Below are 20410 nucleotides of genomic sequence, written 5' to 3'. Positions count from 1 at the left end.
TTCTGTAGGCAAACCACTCCTGGGGTGGAATCCATTGTTATCTTCTTAGGGGAGCGGGGACTTAGTTGGATCCTTTGACTATTGTTTGGGGTAGAACTAGATCCACTTTTCTTCCTGAAATACAAAGTCTGGACTTAGCCACGTCTGTTGACAATAACCTTGATCAAGCAGAACTCTCTGATCTAAATCTAGGTGGGACCTCGGAGGTAGAAACACAATAACCTTGAAGGAATAGAAGTTCCAACTCTCTGACCTTTGGTCCCTTTGGTCAGAAAGGAATGGCAACAACTTTGAGCAAGCTGAATCTCTGGCCTTCAGACAAGGTGGAAATAGGCTCACATTTTGGGGCCTCCATAGTAATGGATGATGTATTAAATCAATCTCATTTTGGACAGTTAGAAAGCAGGCATTTTGAGTTTTGTCACAGATTTCTTCACTACATTTATATATGTGCAACAATCCATCTGTATCCAAGGAGGGTTAGTTCTAAATCTAAAGAATTCACAGAGCCACTGACATTCAAGTCTCTTCTATGAAATGACATAGTATTTGCCTATGTCATTTACATATGCAATATTATGCATACTTTATATGATCATTCACTGTCAGTGCTATGTAAATGCTTCCCATAGTGTACTGCTTGGAAAACAGACATAGAAAAGAGTCCACACATGTTCCATCAAGATGCAGGTTTCCCTACACATGCAGAATCATTAAAATAGACAATGGATTGTATTTAGACAGCCCTCCAAAATAACTATGGTAACAGTCACATTTAGGGGTGTGATCCCTGCAGTCAGACTAGTATTAAGTCCAAGGTGGGTTCATTCTGTCATAGTTTGATCAATAATACCACTTGCCCTTGGTTTCCTCTTCTGTAACACAGAGATAATGAGAGAGCTCACCTCCTGGGGAAGCACCTGCCGCACACAGAGATAATAGCAGAGCTCACCTCCTGGGGAAGCACCTACTGCACACAGAGATAATAGCGGTGCTCACCTCCTGGGGAAGCACCTACTGCACACAGAGATAACAGCGGTGCTCACCTCCTAGAGAAGCGCCTGCCGCACACAGAGATAACAGCGGTGCTCACCTCCTGGGGAAGCTCCTGCCACACACAGAGATAATGACAGAGCTCACACCTCCTAGGGAAGAACCATGCTTTCAATGAGGAACCACATACAGTCTTTACAACTCTCGTTTTCAATAAAGCATGGCTGCTAAGGATGTAGAGAATGGGAGGGACAGTTGTGGTATGATATTCTTGTCATCTGTTCCCGAGTTGGGATTTATGTCTCGGGTTTTGGTTTTCCACATAAGCTTAGTGCTCTGTAGCTCCCATCTGAGAGGGAAAGTAAAATTGCACACAGATGCACACCTGTGCTCATCGTGTGCCTATTGTTAGCCATCTACAGGTGTCGTCTCTCTAAGAGCTCAGGATCTACGTGGGTTAGAGACAGGTAATTGCACTAAAACTGCACCCATGCCATCCTGAGGTTGCCCCAGTGCCCAGCGGGATGGGGTCTCTCAGAGGAGGGATACTTGGCTGGAAGCCTGTCCATTTACTTTGTGAGGACATGTGGTAGGCTTGGAGACATGACAACTCATTAATTCAACTCAGTAGGATGAGCCTGAGGCATTAGGCAGGCATCTGCAATAAACAAAGAAAAAAAAGGCATTTGTGTGTGCTGTCAGCCTTTCCACTCCACAAGCTCTGTATCCACGGGTCTAACCAGACACAGATCAAAAGTGCTCTGAAAAGCACTATGTACTCAATAACATGTACCAACTGATTTTTCTTCTCATTTATTCCCTAACCAATATCACATGGGGATGTATTTGGAGAGGATGAACACTTGCTCAGTATTTCAAGTCATCTAGAGACGGCATAGAGCGTAGGAGGTGTTCACAGGTGAGGTCAAATCCTACCCTATCAGAAATAAGACACTTACGCATCCTCGGTTTGGTCCAAACACAGAGGAATGGCTGTATTGAGTTTACTAACTCAAGAAAATGGGCACATCCATTTGAGAAATATTTTTAACAGCAAGACTCTTTTAGAGGTCTTGAATTTGGTGAGGGCCCCATTCCCAAGGCTTCGTGAGCCAGTAAGGAATTTACTATCGCGTCCACTAAGTGCTTCAGCTGTTGAAGAGGAAGACGAAGAGATCTGAAAACGCTTTCTCCCATTTCCTTGCCAAGTAACGTGAGGGCCTCCTTCCATTCTAGTGGTCCTGACCCTGTATGGTGATGTGAGAGCTCAAACTGGCCCGAAACCTTAGAAGGCGAATGAACCCTTGAGCACAGTTGACCCCACGCCACTGTGTGAGGCCTCTGTGGAAAGCCTGGAGTGTTACCAGGAAGGGAGTCCTGACTCGGCGAGCATGCCGTGTCTACCTAGGCTTGGGGTGAAGCATGACATTAAACCTTAATAGATACCGTGGGATGCTCTGCCACATTCCAGGGTATTGTCTTTGAAAAATGTATAATGGCATGCAAAATCTGTTCATGATACAGCATTACATGAAAAGCAACTTATAAAAATGCACATAAAATATTACCCTGATTTGGTATTTAAATTCACATATATAAATATTCATGGAGTTTATGAAGTACGTGAGGGTATATACAAATATAAAAGGAAAACAACAGAATATAGCAGTAGCTGTACCCAACGGTGGGATTTTACAGGTGAACCTAATTTCTTCCACAGTCTCTGTATCTCCAACATCATCTACGTATACTCCTACTATAATTAGGGTGGGGAAATAATTTCCTCTCTCATTCAGTTAGCATAAATTAGCTCCGGAGAAGGCCTCTGAATGGTGGCCAGTTAATATGTCAGTCCTGGTCCAGATATGCCTCTTGTCGGAGGTGTTCTGCTTCTTTCTAAATACCAAAGATCACAAGTAGGCAATGACATGTATTTCTAGAAACTAGTGGGGTCGTTCCTAGGTGGTACTTGGGAAGATTAACTATAGGTAGAGATGTCAATGAGATCTGTGAATATGCCCAGAATATTCTCAGTTATTTTTGCCTCTGGACGTGGGTGAAGCAAGTTGCAGATAAAACTTATCCCAGCTCTTAAAACACAAGGACTCAAGCAAAATGAAGACAAAGAGAACTACAGCTTCTGTCGGAAGCCATACTGACAAGACTGAAGACGCCTTCCACTGGCATTTGCTCGGCACTTGTTCACCGTGTCTTTCCGTGGGAGAAAAGATAAAATGAAGGGATGGCCCAGTCATCCACCGTGGACTTATTTTGATCCTAAGATGCAAGTTCCCTTATCTTAGAAACTTACTGTAGCTTCCTCTTCCTCGTTGGGGACCAACGGTACCGTACACTAAGTCCCTTAGACTTGCAAAGCTGAAGGAGACTGGTACTGCTCAAGGCACTCAGTCAGCCAGGGGGTCAGAGCTACAGAGGGAAAATTATGACAAACGCCATGCGGTGGCAGAATTATGCCCGAGGGCTGAGAGGCTACAAGAAAGAGATCCAAACTTAGCCTGGGAGGAAAGGCAGGGAGATACGGAGAGAGCCTTGAGGAGCGCGTGGCTGGAGGGTGTCTACAAAGATGAGCAGTAACTCATGGGGGACAGAGGACAGACGAGCAAAGGGTGCATGCTGAGTAACGCAATCAGCCATTCTGGAACAGTTTTGGAGGAGGTGATTGTTGAAACGAAGGGTTTTACGGTATCAGGAATTGACCCTAGGGACTCATGCATGCTGGACAGGGTCTCCATCACAGCTTCGTTTTACTTTGAAACAGGGCCACACTGGTTGCCTACTCTGGCCTAAATCCACTCTCTAGCCCAGGCAGGCCTTACATCTGCAATCCCCCTGCCTCAGCCTCTTGATTAACTAGGACTGCAGGCCTGCACCTCCAGGCCCAGATGAAATATTATTTTCTAAGATGACACCAGTCCTTGGTCATTGCCCCTTGAAGCACTAACCATTGGGCCTTGGAATGCTGTGTTTCTGTTTGGCGTGGCTATCACTGTACACATGTCCCTGTGGGTGCCTGCCATCTTTTACTGACTCTGTCAGTAACTAACTGGGCGGAAGACTGATGGCGGTGTCTTCCCTGAGAATCCAGGCACTCCTAGGATAGGAGACCAAAAGACCACTGGAATCTCACCCTCTTCAGTTTTTAGACCTATTTCTATTATTTTTATGCACATGAGTGTTTGCCTCCATGTAGGTCTGTGCACCACGTGTGCCTGAGGAGGTGGTAATGCCTCCATGTGGGTGCTGTGAACAGAACCTGGGTCCTTAGCAACAACAGGTGCTCTTAACTAGCTAGCCAACTATCCAGCCCCTCACACCCACTTCTTAGTCTGTCTCTACGGTGAATGTGATAAGGAGCTCAGCCCTGATGTATTTAGTCCATGCAGAAAACCTGAGGGTTCTACTTATGGCCTCTATCACTGGAGTGCACGGATACAGCTGACCTGAAGCTAGTTATGACACTTGGGTTTCTCTGCCCTTGCTCCCAGGTGCAGACACAGTTCTGATCCCTGCTGTCAGTTCTGAACCTCTTCCCGGTGGCAGGGAGCCTTGTGCTGATTCAGGAAGTGCTCCTGTTAAGGAATAGCCAGGCCCAGGTCTGTGGCTCCCAGGGCTATGGCACCAACACATTGTTCTGTGATTCCAGTCGTGAAAATGTGGCCACTGTTTTTCTAGTACTGATGTGAGGTCTGAATGGTCGGTGGCTAAAGGGTGGCTTCCCTGCCTGCCTAGGGGCCCTTCCCTGGGGGGTCCTTCCCACCGCAGCTCACTTCTGTCCTTGTCACATTTACCTGATGGCGTGGATGCTGGCAGCATTCCGTATCAGCACGTTGTCAGGGATGGGAAGCAAAGTGACCCCTGCAATGACTGAGTGAGTGTATGGCCACACCTCATGCTTTATTCTATATAAGATTCAAGAGCCCCCATCAATAGATACTCTACAGGGACACACAAATGTGAACTAGGCTAGAAGCCACGCCAAAGTTCTGGAACATCACAGTTCTAGTACCAATTGACAGCACAGAGCTCTCGATGGTTATCAGGGCTGAACCAAAGATTGCCCTGTGACCTTCTGGAGGTCAAGGTGAATGACACGATTTCTCTAAAAGGAGCGTAGACCTCCCTCCTCACAAACGAGACTGAAGTCGGAAAAGACATCCTTCTCCTGGTCCCCATGAAGAATCTTTCCCCTCGTACCCATTCTCCACTAGCAGCTATACGATGGGGGGAGGGGGGCAATAAATGTGGGAGTCAGGACACCAGCAGACTCATGCAAGAACATGGAGCAGGACATCCAAGTTACACAAAACACTGGCTGGCCAGAAGTCATTCTTGAATTTGACGCTGCCACTTGGTAAATGTGTAAACCTGGCCAATTTTATCAAGTCATTGATCCTGAGTTATTCTTCATATATGAAAGGGAGGTGATAATTTATTCTATATAAGATATATAAGACAGTCCAGAGTAGTCGTTCTCAAACTTTCTAACACTGTGACCTTTAATACAGTTCCCCATGTTGTGGTGACCCCCCCACCAACCATAAAATTATTTTTGTTGCTAGTTCATGATTGTAATTTTGCTACCCCTATGAACTGTAATGTAAATATCTGATATGCAGGATATCTGATATGTGACCTCTGTGGAAGGATCCTTCAACTCCAAAGGGGTCAGATCCATAGGTTGAGAACCTCTGGTCCAGAGCTTGGTCTCTGGGACACGACACAGTCCTGTGGCAATTGCTGAGAAGTTCTAGATGAGGAGGAGGCTCCATTGACATGGAGGAAATACAGTTCAGTCCTAGCTCATCAGGGATCAGACTTGATGCTAAGCTCCAACCCCACACAATGGTGAGGGCAGACTGAGAGTGTCCACAAGTGAGGGTCCACAGTGGGACATGTTTGCAGTGCAGCTCGACAGAAGTTAGACCATAGATGATTTGACTCTTTGGTACCTAAAGAAGAGTCTTGGAGGTTTCTAACTAGAGAAAGTACTAGGTATTTTAAAATTCAACCGAACAGATGTTAGAATTCAAATCCAATGTGAGAACTGAAGCCTCTAGACAAGATTCATGACCAAGAAGATGGCCAGCCTGCTGGTCCATGGAGGTAAGCCAGTCTAACACCTGCACATGCGTCCTGGACCGTGCTGGAAAATCGTTCCCAGTCCTCCCAGCCAAAGAAGGAAGGAGAGGCAGAGAATGCCCACGGGGAAACATGAAGGATGAATAGGATGAGCGCGAGCATCAAACTAGAAAAATGTCACAATTGAAAAATTACTCATCTTCATTTAGATGAAGTTCAGAACACAAAAAGATGTTTAAGAAAAGTCATCCACAGTGGGGGTTTAGTTCAGCGATAGAGTACTTGCCTGGCAGATGTGAGGCCCTAGGTTTGATCCTCAGCCCTTGCAGACGGAGAAGAGGAAGAGGAAAGGACAAGGACAGAGGAGAGAGGGTGGGAGAGGGAGGTCATCCACAAGCTCAACAGCCATGATAGCTAGTGTTAATGTTTCAAGATAAACCTGGCTTTTATGCATATATTTCTACATATTTCTAAAGAAAGGATCCCACTACATAGGTCAGGCTGTCCTAGAACTTGGGATCTTCATGCCCCCGCTTCCTGAGCACTCAGGATTACAGGTGTTCACCAACATGTCTAAATTTTGCTTAGCCTATTAACCAGTTCTTTCCAATGACTCTATTTTCATCTTTTCTTTTTTTTTTCTCCCAGACAGGGTTTCTCAGTGTAGCCCTGGCTGTCCTGGAACTCACTCTGTAGACCATACTGACCTCAAACTCACAGAGATCCACCTGCCTCTGCCTCCCAAGTACTGGGAATAAAGATGTGTGCCACCCCCATCTGGCATCGATTTTCCTCTTAAATGACTACCCAGAATCCCACTTTGTGAGATTTTTATACATTGTAATGAGTGCTCTCAGACACAATGTCATCGAATCCTTGAGCCTAACAGATTGTCAGGCTAAGTGGAGAATCCCTAGAGAGCATGTACTAACATGTTCCGTTCCCTGGGGCCCAGGACTTTTCCTGGGGGAGGGCAGACAGCCCACAGTCTATGATGCAGATTTGCTACAATCAAACTGAAGGATGTGCCAGGTCAGCCTCAGGACTAGGGTGCAGGGTGCATCTCTTTATCTCTCCATGGTCCCCCTTTGTTGCTGAGAAGCTTGGTGGAACCATTGTCTCCTCCATCACTGAATGAGCATCTTATGGACACTATTGGTTGTGTCTACAGGCCAGGGAGCAGGGGCATGCCCACAACAAGCTCAGTAAATATCCTGATGGTGTTAAAACTGCACCCCTGGCTGTCTGGAAGAGTCGACAGTAAATGCCAGTGACCTCCACATCTGCACTTTGCAAAGGAGAAATAAGTTTGCATACGTTAGGTACCATTAGACTCCGTCCTTGAGATAGGGTGGCCCCTTAAGTTCCTCGTTGACTAGAGATCCTTAGGGAAGAGGAAACGGAAGGGAAGGTGAGATTTTTGTATATATTCTCCCACTTTTACTGCATTGAATTGGGACTCTCCGTCTTTATCCTTAGCGATATAATTCATGTAGAGCACTTTGCATGGTACATGGCACAGAGTAAATAATAAATGTTGGTCTGTATTGTCATTGGGTTCAATACTGTTGTTAGTGCCTCTCAATATGATCCAGTAAGGTAGGTGGCTATGTAAGATAAGAAAACTGAAGGTCTCAGTAAGCTGTTTCTAATAGTTACCCCTACAATCACACCAAATCAACCATGCCCATGCGTGTTTCACTGGTCTGCGTAAGGCAGAAAACACAAGAAAGCCACTTGCCATGTGTCTCTAGAGATCTATGGTGGACAGGTAAACTGGAGGTCGTGCCCACAGCCTTGAACATGCCAGATAAGCATCCTACCACTGAGCCGCATCCTCAGCCCCAGGTGACTGTCCTTGCATAAGCCACACAACACAGGGAGGAGCCTGAGTCGCAACCAGGCAGCCTGTGAGTTGGGAAGTAAGGAATATAAACCTAAATGAATTCCTGTGAATACCCACAGGGGGCAATAACCCAAGATGAGGAGAGCCCGGTCATGCTGACTCCAAAGGTCTGAAGCCTGTTTGAAAGAATAACTGTGACATTTGACAGGGCTGGACCCTCGACTGCAACTTCCTGGTAGCCAGGGCTGGGGTGGGATGAATCCAGCCTGGGGCTCCCATGCCAAGCACTGTCCACCACAGCTCAGAGGCTGGAGGCTCCACTTTCCACACTGCGGAGCCGCTATTTATACTGTCCCATTATAGGTGGTGTAATGAGCACCACATGAGCTGGGGGCAGGAAACAACACCTGCTTCGTTAGCCTTTTGCGATGCTGTTAAGTCCACGATTCAGGCTGGACCCCGAGGTTCTGCTCTTTGCTCCCCAGTATCTGGGGTCTTGGTTGGGCCAGCTCGAATGGTTACAGTTATTGCTCAGCTTATGATCTGCCTAGGCCCTGGGGTTCCCCCATGTCCTGTGTGCCGAATGGCACCTCAAGTCCTATACCTAGGGGCTCGGCTGGGAACTGTGTGGTGCCTGGACTGATCCGGCCCCGCTCCTTATCAGGTGGCACCTTCCCCTGGTCCACTCGGCATCCGGGCATAGTGGCCTCAGGGTGGTCAGACGTCACACAGTCCTAACTCCCAAAGCGAATGCTGCCTGGGCAGAGGCTACAAGACTCCTCCCAGTCTGTATAACAATAAAACTGCCTTTACATTACTCATGGTAATTAACCTATTAACATAATGAATATCCTTAATGTATAATTAAGTCCTACTACAATATGGCTTTCTGTTTTGTCCTAACAGTGTCCAGCTCTCATAAAGAAAAAAAAATTCTCTTTCCATTGTCCATCGTGGGGATGACACAGGAGAAGCAGGCAGAATGATCCTGCAAAAAATACATTGGAAGATGCGGGCATTGAGGGTGTGGCTCCATGTAAAGCATCTGCCTGCCCAGGGCCCTGGGTTCCACCCCTGGGAAGAGGCGGGGGGAGGGGGGAGGACGGAGTAAACGTATGTCCTCAGGTCCTCCCTGACAGCACCCGTTCCCTGCTGGGTCTGGTACAGTTGAGACAGACAGTGAAGGTCTCAGTGCCTACAGCCCCTCTTTCTCATCCAGCATCCATATTTCAAACATCAAGGCCACAGGAAAGACAGAAAGGTAACAATAGCTAATTCTTCACTGAATCACAAAAGAACATTCTAAATCATCCTTTAAAAGATGGGGGTCCGTGGAGGCACACAACTTTAATCCCAGCACTCAGGAGGCAGAGGCAGGTAGATCTCTGAGTCTGAGGGCAGCCTGGTCTACGGAGAGAGTTCAAGGACAACCAGGGCTACACAGAGAAACCCTGTCCCCCCCGGAAAGAAAAGAAAAAAAAAAGCAAGACACCTGCCATTCCAGCACTGGAGAGGCTGAGGCAGGATGACTGTCACAAGTTCAAAGCCAGTTGGGGGTTGGATGATCTGGTCTCTCAGTCGGTCATTTAAAAGGGCAAAACATCTGTTTAGCATGCATAAGCTTTTGGCTTCCCATCGTAACCCACGGTAACCACATGGAAGTCCCAGCTGCTCACATGAGTGGTCCTGGCTTCCACGTGAAGATGCTGTCATCTTACACAGCTCTCACTTGGAGGAACTTGTCTGAGGCTGATGGTGAAGGAATTGCACCTACGTGCTTGCTCAGATTCTCACCAGCCCCCGAACACAAGTGTCTGCTACAGACACTTTCCACAGGAAGGCTGAACAAAGCCAAAAACGGCAATGCGCTCCTGACACTAAGGACACCAGGAGGCCCATCAGTCCTCCAGGACCCCCGCCAGTGCTGAGGCAAAGCCAACAAGGACTTGTGACGTGTGCCGAGTGTAGGCAGAGGCAAGGGCTCAGCCCTCTTTGTGCAGTGATGGTCAGAGCTGCCTCCTTGTCCTCCTCCACTATTGTTGCTGTGCTAATTTACTCGGCTGACTCATTCGCGGAGGCAAACACGGCTTAGCTCTGTACTTCAGGGAAGAGTGTGACCTGGCTGTGCAAGGGACAGTATCTCAGCATCAAATGTCCACTTGCTAGGTGCTCAGAGACTGTCTCACCCTCTGTCAAACCAGCCCCTCGAGATCATAGGCGTTGCCCCACTTGGTTCAAAGACCATGGCCTTGACCTAAAACCTGGTTGGTCTTAGTTGGTGAGTCTCTTCCCCATGGCCTTGGAAGGCCGTCCCACGTTATCCCTCTTCACTGAGTACCAAAAACAACAAGAGCCCCAACACTTCTCCCAGCCCGCTGAGAAGGCATGGAGGATTCGGAATGAGACCAGCAAGACAAAGCGTGCTACCTGCAAATTTGAAAAGCCACACAGAAACACCGTGGGGACAATCAGAGAGTGAAAAGTTTGAGACAGATGGTGGCTGCTCTCCGCTGCTGCAGGCTGAGAACATTCCCAAGCTCGGGGTGTGGCTTAACGTACAGCCGTCGCTAAGCGTGCATGAGCCTACAGGTTCAGTCCCCACGCACATTCTGTGTGGACCGGTAGGCATCCCCTTCTACGGCACAGCCTGACCTCCCTCCTTTGAGTGGCTAATGTCATGCTGTCCCTGTGAAAGATGGTGAAGGGGGAAAGCTTCACGTGGGAGAAAAAGCAGAAATCAAAAGAAGTACGTGAAGAAGGAAGGGCAGAGACCACACTGAGAGAACCGGTCCGAGACAAGACACGTACCTCGCAGGAGAGGTTTGGTGTGGCGTCCCAGCCCGACAGGTTCTCATGTCTCTTGGTGATTTGATGATAAAATATAGAGTGAACCCTTGGGGAGTGCAGAAATCCTTAAGAAACAGACAGATAATTGGCTCCGTGTGAGCGGTGTTTGCATGCTCGCTGCTGCTGTTGCTGCTGAGAGACGCCACACCAGAATGACTAATACTTCTCCCTGGCCTAAATTAGATTCTGATTGTGTTGTGTATATATCCAGCGAATCACAGATGTTGGAGGGGGGAAAAAAGACCCAAACTTCTCCAGAACACCTCCTGTGGAGCGTGTGGGATCGTCTGCGCAGGCGTGACACCACTACTAACCCCTTTCCACCCCCATGGGAGCTCCACCTGGAGAGCACCTGGGGCTGGCGGGCTGCACAGGGAGCTGTACATAGAGGATTAATGGAGACCCCGCGGTGTGGCTCCACACAGATGCTCCCTTGGTGGCCAATGCCCAGGGTGTCTGGTTCTTATAGATTTCCCCGGAGTCACTGCAGCTTGCAGGTAGAGTGAGCAGTTGAAGGTCCTCCCTAGCTCCTGTCCTACACTGGCCCTCAGCCATTCATTCTGGTCCACTGGTTGCCAGTAGTAAATGCTTTGTTTGCTTCTCTTGCAGAATTTAGCCTATGAAATCATCCTAACCCTGGGACAGGCATTTGAGGTCGCTTACCAGCTAGCCCTACAAGCGAGAAAGGGGGGACATTCTTCCACGCTTCCGGAAAGCTTTGAAAACAAGCCCTCCAAACCCATCCCCAAGCCCCGCGTTAGCATCCGCAAGTCAGTGGTAAGTAGTAGAGAAAGGCATCTCTAAGCCTGCGGCCAGAGGGGTGGGGGTTGCAAACAGGGCCCGGTTTGCAGTAGGGGAGGCCTTTAGAATCCAGCCTGCCCTCCCCTGTCCTTTCCCTTGGTCTCCTGCTGGCATGTGACCATCATCCTTATCTTGGTTCCTGCAGTCTCAGAGAATCCTCTCCCCGACCCAAAGGTACCAGAGAGAAAAATCCCATTTTTGCTGCCACCTGCAGCAGCCGCAGCCTCAGGAGGGCAGAATACTGGCTGCCTCTTCTGTTATGGTATGGCTTCCCAGAAGGTCTAGAAAATTCTGGGGGAAGCTTTCTGTGAGGCCTCGCCTGCCATCCTAACCGGGTCAGGCCTCTGCCCCTCCAGAGAGGTTTGCAGAGGCTCAGGGTGACGATGCTCTGGTACCCTCCTGGCAAACGCCAGATGCCCCCAGCTTCTGTGTCTTTCGAGAGGCCAAGGCATCATCCTTGCGATGCCTGGGCCACATCCTGTGTGCCTTCCCTCTGGACAGCTGAAGCTCCTTGCAGCCTAGTCACTGCTAGAAGGTGACACCCCTCCTCCCTGTCATCTACCTCCCTCCAGGAACTTCCTCCCTTCCCTCCCTCCCACAGGCTCTGCAGACATCCTGTCCCAACAGGCTGGTATGACTACAAAGCGGCCGCCTCTGGTAGTAGCAACACCCCAGAGCTGGAAGGCGCCCAACCAGCTTCCCATCTGCTTTCTGCTCCAGCTACCTACCATCCTGCATCCTAGAGTCTCTGGGATTGGCACCGGGCAGGCCCCCAGAATGCATTGCCCCCCTCACCCTGCAATCTTTCCATCTGCCAAATTCTCCTCCCAGCAGCCCTCAGCCTCCGTGTCATGCGGAAATAGACATTTTTAACCTCCCAAAAGAGGTTCCTTCCTTTGGTGACAATGTGGCTACTGGTTCTGGGGCCCCGCTCCTGTCTTAGGTAACTTCTGCACCCGCGGGGATGACCCCTCAGCTGACTGGTCATCACCAAGGGTTGTCCCTCTCAGATCCCACACTGCACTGCTACCCCTGACCTTCCTGCCTCAGCACCACCCCAGCCCATGCTCCCAGCTCGCGCTCTCTCTCTCTCTCTCTCTCTCTCTCTCTCTCTCTCTCTCTCTCTCTCTCTCTCTCTCTCTCTCTCTCTCTCTCCAGTCCCGCCAAACCCCAAACTGGGACGCGCCTGCTCATGCTCAGTCCATTTTTAAGCATCTCCACCGAAATCAACATAAATCCTTGCTTCTCTCCTCCCTCTTCTGGGCCCCGTAAATGGCACAACCCTCCATCACGCTGCTGGCATCCAAACCCACAAGTCCCCTTAACTGCTGTTGCATCCACACCTCTCCATCCAACCCACGAGCAGGGGCCATTCTCTGCTCCCCAGGAGTGCACCTTCAGCCTGCCCACTCCTCTCCATTTCCTCCATCAACCCCGCCCCTCCAATCCAAGCCCTTCCTGGTTTCTCCCTTTCTCCACACAGCAGAGACCATGGCACCCAGGAAATACCACACTCCGCCCCGTTCCTTGACTATCCACTTCTCAGTGCCGCTTAAGTCTCGGTGCCACTCTCTCCGTACAGCAGGAAGGCTCTCTTCCACCTCCCCTAGCCCCCGCCCCCATCCCTGCCCTGCATGGCCCCCTCCACGGGATCCTATGAGTCACAGTTGCATGAAGACGCTTTTCCTGACTGAAATAGATGCCTGGTCACACTCTAGCCCCCTTTCCTTCTCTGTAGTATTTACTGAGTTTGTTTTCTTACCACTTACCTCTGCCTCTCTACTTCATGACATACACTGGCATGCTGTGACCCCGGGGGCCAGGGCCTTAGCATCCACTTAACACACATCTGTTCTTAAAGAAGTGAGATCCTGCCGGTGGATTTAACAAATGTGTCTCTGAGTCTGACTAGGCTTCTGGGTGTCCAGGAACGCACAGCATGCTTGGGGGATTGTCACTTAGGCTACTATATTCCTTCTCGTGTGGGCTGGGTAAGTCTGTTCACGGGGGTCCGCGTAGACTTCTTCCAGATGCACACAGAGCTTCTCGCCGTAAGGGCTCATAGAATATTCATCTAGCTGCCCTCTCTGGGAACCGGGAAAATACACAGTGAATACGGCTAATGGTTTTACCTGGCTCTGGTTCCAGTCCCTCACCAGACTTCAGTATTCCCACTTCCTCAGCTCTGGCTGTTTACTGTTAGGAAATAGTGCTCCCAAGACTGGGAAGTCCTTCCCTGCGGCTAAGGAGACACAGCAGAAACGCAGCAGAAGGCAGCCCAACAGGCGCTTAGGCACAGACAAACCCTGCAGCCTCCAGCAGGCTGAAGAGCTGGTAGAGGAAGGCTGAGCATGCCTTCCAGAAATCCCTTGGCCCAATTTACAGAGCAAAGTCCATGCCCAGAGGATGAGAGACGTTAGGGAACCAGCTTAACTGCGGCCTGTCAGAGCTCAGACCTTAGCTATTGCCCTGGGAATGGCCTGCTTGGCCATTGTAAAAGACAAGGACAGTTGAGGTCAAGGCCCAACCTCACAGTCCATCTCCCCCAGGGATCTGTGCCTGCCTTCTGTCTACCCCAGTACCTCCTCCTATCCTGGCAGCCCACTCATTGTCTTAACACTATTTATTGACCGTACAAATATTTACTCTATGCCTGCTTCGCACTGGGCTGCCAGGAGCTTTGCCAGGTTTGGAGAACACAGCAATCAAGGGAACATAAAACCCCACCTTGGTGGGCAGCCACTGTAGAGAGGGAATACGACAGGAAGCCGGCTGGCATATGTATCAGTAAGAGAGCAGAAGGGGGAAGCAGAAAAGTCGAGGTGCAGTTTAGTAAAGGGTGTGGCGGGTACGGCTTCTAGGAGATGTCCGAGTCAAGACCTGGACCATCCTGGCTAAGAGCCAACGGAGAGAAGAGAGGCCTTGCGCGAGGGTGGGTCTGAGGTCTGGCAGCGGGCAGAGGACAGTGCTTGTGCAATGCTGGGTGCCCAGGTCCAGCAGCAGGGAGAGGAGAGGCTGTGCGCGCTGATGGGTGTCTGAGGTCCAGCAGAGGGGAGAGGAAAGGCTGTGCACGCTGATGGGTGTCTGAGGTCCAGCAGAGGGGAGAGGAGAGGCTGTGCGCGCTGATGGGTGGCCAAGGTCCAGCTTCAGGTTAGCATGGCAGAAAGTTCAGCAGGCAAGTGGGTGGGCACCCGCAGGGTCCTCCTGAGGGTTTAGGGTTCTTTAGGGACCCCGCTGGAGGGTGGGAACCGCCACTGCTCACCCAGCTGCCTGAGCCCTGGGGGGCGGGGCCAGGTCTCACTCGCCTCACCCTTGCAGGCTCCTGCAGAGTCGCTGTGCAGTGCAGGTGCGAAAGCGCGAACGCCAGGTCCGCCCCGCAGCGCGGCTGGGCGCGCGGGGCCCGAGGTGGGGTTCCAGCGGCGCCCCCGCGGCCGCGCCGCCGCCCAGCTGCCGGATAACGGGCATCAGCCTTTCTGTTTTAAAGCAGATGGACCCTTCTGAGCAAAAGACTCTGGCCAATCTGCCGTGGATTGTGGAGCCGGGGCAAGAAGCCAAGAGGGCCATTAATACCAAGTATGAAACCACGATTTTCTGATACTCGCCGCCCCGTCCTCGCGGTGCCTTGCTCGCCAAGCAGTCCCCGCAGCAGGCTTTCCTTCGCGCCTCCGTGTCCACCCGCCCGGAAGGAAGACTGCTCAGCTCGCGTGGCCTCGTCACGGGCGGAAAGGCCACCGGCCATCCCTAGGGAGCTTTCTGCCAGCGAGACTTTGTCGCCCCTAGAGGCGCGGGGTTAAGGGGGCTGCGCGGGGCACCCCAACTCTGCTACCACCGCCTCCGAGGTACTGTTCGACTGCCCCGTACTTGCTTTGCTTTAGTTGGGGAGAAAATCTTTTTAAAAGTGATGGAGGGGGTCTCCAGTACTGCCTAAAAGTCTGCAAACATCTTGGGGTTTAAGTTTTCACCGTCAGCAGTTTTGAAGGGAAAGTCAGGACAGTACTAGCGCCCCCCCAAAAGCATCTGTAAAATCATTGTTATCACCGAGTGCAGTCTCATGCAAAAAGACAAAGCAACCCTCACGATTGCCAGGAAATTCCGTCTCCTGATTTCTATATTTGTGGATTTTATATGTAATCGACTATGTCAGATAAAGGAAACCTTTATTGAATGATTCAAAAATTTAAAAGTGATTTAAAACAGAGGAATTTATTATGCACAGAAAAAAATGTGTCTTGTATTAAATATTTTTATTAAAAGAATGTTTCATTAATGCATTCATAAGAACACTGCGCTTGCTGTGCGGGATGTTTCTGGTTTCAAGTGACTCCATCTCTACTGCACGAGGATCGGCTCAGTTGTGACAACCTCTGACACCGTCCCAAAGGCAGGAGATCGGGCTCGCGCCCACTCGGGTGACCCAAAGTGCTGACGCAGCCATAGCCCGCACGAGTGGTTTTTAGGGATTTTTTTTTTTTAACCTTCGAAGTGTTTTAAAGAACATGTTTAACAAAAATAAATATATAATCTAGGGCTCCTGCTGTCAAGATTTCTGTCATGGAAACCTTGTTTGAGAATGGTGTTAATAAAATTCTATTGCAAATTTTTTTCTAGAAAAAAAAATAAATAACACAAAAAAAAGAAGAAATTCCAAAGTAATAAAGACTTTTCTTGAAAAAGATTAAAAAATGTTTGCTTACTATTTGATTAAATAAATTTACTTACGTTTCTTTAAGGCATTTTAATTTTTTTAATGTCTCTGTGGAGTATTTGTATGATATCATAATGTATATTTCTGTAGAATCAAATTATATAAACAGTACCAATATCATTATAGAAAAATAACATTTTAATGTATATTGTTCTAACTGATCATATTGTGACTCATTTTGAAGTTCATTATAGCGATATTGATAAATTGTGAACTTGTCTTAATGTTTTTTTATTAACCAATATTATTTTAAACCTGAGATTATCACATTCATCAGTTGGTGAGTTTTGAAAAAAAAAACTAAATTTCATTTCCACTGACAAATGTATATGGTTTTAGTTCAGTGTCAGAGAATTTTAATACAATATTAAATTACTTGAACTGAATAGTTCCTTGTATATATTTTGCCTATTCACTGTTGATATGTATGTAGTAATCCGAGAGGAAAATAACACTAGAATATGGTACCAAAAGGAACTTGTATAGGAGCGAAGCAGCCTGTGGCTTTGCCGAAACACATGCGTGTGTGTAAATAAGCTTGGGCTTCCAGTTATAAATTTTGTAATTTTTGTCATTATTTATATCCTATTTTAAAAAAAAGCACACAAAATAAAACAGAAGTACAGTGACTGGTGCTTGGCATCATTCCGTGAGCACCCCCACAACACACTCCCACTGAGGAGGGGGGCCAAAGGCCCCGCCCTCTGAGCAGCCACAGATCAAGATTTTTCTTTCTTTTTTTTACAATTGGCAACATCACTGAGAAAAACTTGCTCATTTCCAAATTCACACAGTCTGAAAAAGAAACACTAACTTCTGGAGCTTGAATTTCAGCCATAAGCCAACACTTCAAAGTGGCAGATAAGGGGGGATTGGTTAAGACAGACATTTCTAAGACAGAGGGGACTCCCCCGCCCCGAGAATGGACTGCTTATATAGCACAACATAGGTGGCTTGCCTGGGAAAGTATCCACTATACATGTATTCTATACATCCTATACAAACATCCACTAGACACCTTTGTCCCTGCTATAAAGTGGGTGAGGAGCCAATCAGAGTCACGCTGATCCTAAGGTCAGTAATCACCACACTGCGTGTCCTCTGACCTTCAGGTCACCCACCGCCCAGCCCATGACTGCTACCCTTGGAAACCCAAAGCAGTCTTAGGGTGTTCTCTGCCTGTCATGCAGAGGCCTGGAGCTTTGAACCCAAGAGAGCTAAACTAGGGAAAGCCGGGCTGAAAGGGACCCTGGGACACGTCTCTCCTGAAGGAGGCTTCCACTGGGCTAGTTTGCTCCTTTATGACCTTGTCTTTTCTCCAGTCCTCTTACAGACCATCTCTGTTCATCACATGTGTCTTTGTGACCATGGTGGTTCCAGCAGGAAGTACGTGGCACTCTCCCGTCGGGAGGAATTCAAAGATATGGCTTGCATAGCGGTGTAATGGGATAGTCTCCTTGTGCTGGTGCCGCTTGGAGGGGCAATAAGGACAGAGAAAGCTTCGTGGCAGGGTTAGCACCTCCAGACCGGGGGGACACACAGTTGTGGTGACCCCCCAGGAAAGAAGGCAGGGGTGACCCTGATCCCCCTGTCCATTCTTCACCCCTCCACCTGCATGACACAAACCCACTGAAGGTCGGGGCCCAAGAGCAGCCCGTGACCGGAGCAGGGCAGGGAATGAAAGGGGCATTGCCTGGGGCAGAAAAGCCAGCTCAGGCATGGGATATAGGATGTGTAGCTGATTTTCTTTTTATTTAAGGAAAACCTGATATTTGATACATTCACAAACCAGAAGGTAAAAGTGACAGCCCTTAAATGCTAACATTAATCAAAAGAGAACTTAAACGCTCCCTTTACAGAAAGACTTGAATTCAATTGATCCATTTAATGTTTTTCTTATTAAATGGTGTTCTGTAATAAATCTGAATGACTGAACCATATGAAAATTATGCTCGGCCTGTTAATAAATGATGAAAGTGGTTTTCCTCAAGCTGGCCTGCTTGGGAATGTCGCCAGCCTCTCTGATGTTTGGATAAGATGGAATAAAAGTTCCAGCTGCAAGGGTGTGTGGATACACTTGAAAAATCAGTGAAAATTTGCACTTGGACCCCAAGTAATGTTACTCCTATTCCTAAAAAGAACTGAGAATCTGTGGGGTCGTCTGGCTTCCAGTGAGCTGGGATGTAATGTCTGTGTTCAGAACTATGTATGAATAAAGCCTCTTAACTGACATTACATCTAAGTCCTGCTTGTTGGCTGGCCGTTCATTTCCTATGAGGAGCAATTAGACGGTGATAAACTCTGTCTTAATAGAAACCATGACCAACCAGCCTAGACCAGCAGCCTCTCCTCAGCCAGCCCGCCTACAGCCCTGGTCCCCACAAGTCCCGTTTGGCCCCACAAACATTTAGTGTGGTTGACCCCAGGAACAGAGCCCTGCTTCCCAGAAAAACCAGCCCCCAAGCAGAGCAGGACCTGTGACCCAGTCCCCACCCAACACCTCTCTGTACCCACAGAGAGATCCTCTACAGGGTCTTACTTCTGACCTGGTGGAGGGGCTGCGACAAGTCAGGCTCAAAGTCAGCTCACAATGAGGTAATCAATGCTATCAAAGCGATCCGCATCCAATACCCAATACAGCTGTCCTCTGAAGTCTCCATGACTCAATCAGGCTGTCCCCACAGGGACAGTGTGTGCTACTCTCCATTCCGAGAGGCCACAAGGCAGCCCTGAGGAAAAGTTGAGACCGCCCCAGGAAGGAGCTACATCAACTATTTCCTGACATTTGAGAGACTGATTTCTGCACATTTCTCAAAGGTACATGCCTTGTGTGTGTGTGTGTGTGTGAGAGAGAGAGAGAGAGAGACAGAGACAGAGAGAGAGAAATTCCAATATGTTGAATGCTGAGTTGGGAGACAGAAGAAAGGCACTTCCGGCATGTTTCATCAGCATTTCCGGGGTGTGCTATCTTCAGAAACCCCGGGAGGTGAGTCAGGTGTCCTTTGAGAGGAAACTATGCCTCAGCTCCAACTCATGGTCAAGAGTAGAAAGGAAGACCCTGCCTCTGCAGGCTTTCTAAGAAAGCTGGGTTCTTATGGGAAAGGAAGACCTTTTGAAATGTTGGCAACTAACCCACTGTCTAAAAGTTAAGTGTGGGGTTGGTGAGATTGCCCACCAGGAAAAGGATGAGATGGCACATTCCTGGAACCCACCTAAAGGTGGAAGAAGAGAACCAGCTCTGTCAGGTTGCCCTCTGACCTCCACACGCCTGCACGCGGCACACGGCAGTGAGAGCGAGGGAGGTGGCGGCAGAAGATGCTGACAATGCTTCTGATATTTGATCGCTTTATGAAAGTATCCGTTATGAACTGAATCTGGTGACTAGAAGGCCAGACACAGCCATGGTTTCAACCAGGGAGTGGGTGAGTTTTCCTTCACGCAACATGAATTTCCGAGACAGGCCACGCTGGTCTGTCATCCGAATCCCAAGGCTCATCTAGATTCCTACACTGCCAACCTAAGCCTGTGCTTTCTAGCCCTGAGGTTAAGACCTCTTCGTCTCAATGTAGCTGCTGGACACTATCCTGAGTGTTCATGTTCCAGAGAGGAGGAAAGGATGGTAAGGACTGAAGACTGGTAGTGTTGCCTGGGCGACAGACCTTGGAAGAGGCTTTCTAGAAAGCTCCACCCTCCAACTTTACAAAGCTCCCGGCCCACCCCTACTTACTAAGACGATAAAAACTGTTATGGTTTTTGATATTTTTGACGGAGCCCAGTGGAACTCCCAACAAAGTCAAGGCTGTTAGTGAAGGAACAGGGAGAAGCTGGATTTGGGGGCGGTCACCACAGGAAGGGGCAAAAGGAGAGAGAGCCTGTAGGGGGCGCTGGTGATGATTCTGGGGACAGTCCCTTCAGCTGTGCTAGCACACAGATGTGCTCACTGGCTCCAGAGACCATGACAGCGGAGACCATGACAGCGGCAGAGCAAGGTTAAGGAGCAGCTCACACAACCCAGGGGCACTGGCCTGTAGTGCCGAGGAGACCGGCCTGGTCAGGCATCACGGCCAAGGGCAGAGGGCTCGATGTGCCTTAATCTCTAGGAAATCCTGTAATCACAC

At 49.0% G+C, this 20410-nt stretch overlaps 1 protein-coding gene across 27 annotated transcripts in view; it reads left to right on the top strand.

The window, feature by feature from the left end:
* Positions 1-18534, top strand: part of Anks1b (ankyrin repeat and sterile alpha motif domain containing 1B) — an 867834-nt gene extending 849300 nt beyond the window's left edge. For 14 of the 27 annotated variants that reach the window (XM_075954277.1, XM_075954274.1, XM_075954273.1 and 11 more), the window contains 2 exons: positions 11396-11563; positions 15072-16089. In XM_075954277.1, coding sequence (XP_075810392.1) covers positions 11396-11563; positions 15072-15182 — 279 coding nt within the window. In that variant the 3' untranslated portion in view covers positions 15183-16089. Of the gene's footprint in view, positions 1-11395; positions 11564-12188; positions 13304-15055 lie in introns of those variants that run through there. The other 13 variants (XM_075954279.1, XM_075954272.1, XM_075954267.1 and 10 more) reach the window with 6 other exon arrangements.
* Positions 18535-20410: the final 1876 nt, after the last annotated feature.

The sequence above is a fragment of the Microtus pennsylvanicus genome, chromosome 20 (genome assembly GCF_037038515.1).
Source record: "Microtus pennsylvanicus isolate mMicPen1 chromosome 20, mMicPen1.hap1, whole genome shotgun sequence".
Taxonomy (NCBI): Eukaryota; Metazoa; Chordata; class Mammalia; order Rodentia; family Cricetidae; genus Microtus; species Microtus pennsylvanicus.
Note: the sequence above shows the minus strand (reverse complement) of the source record. Positions and strands in the feature narration are given on the sequence as shown.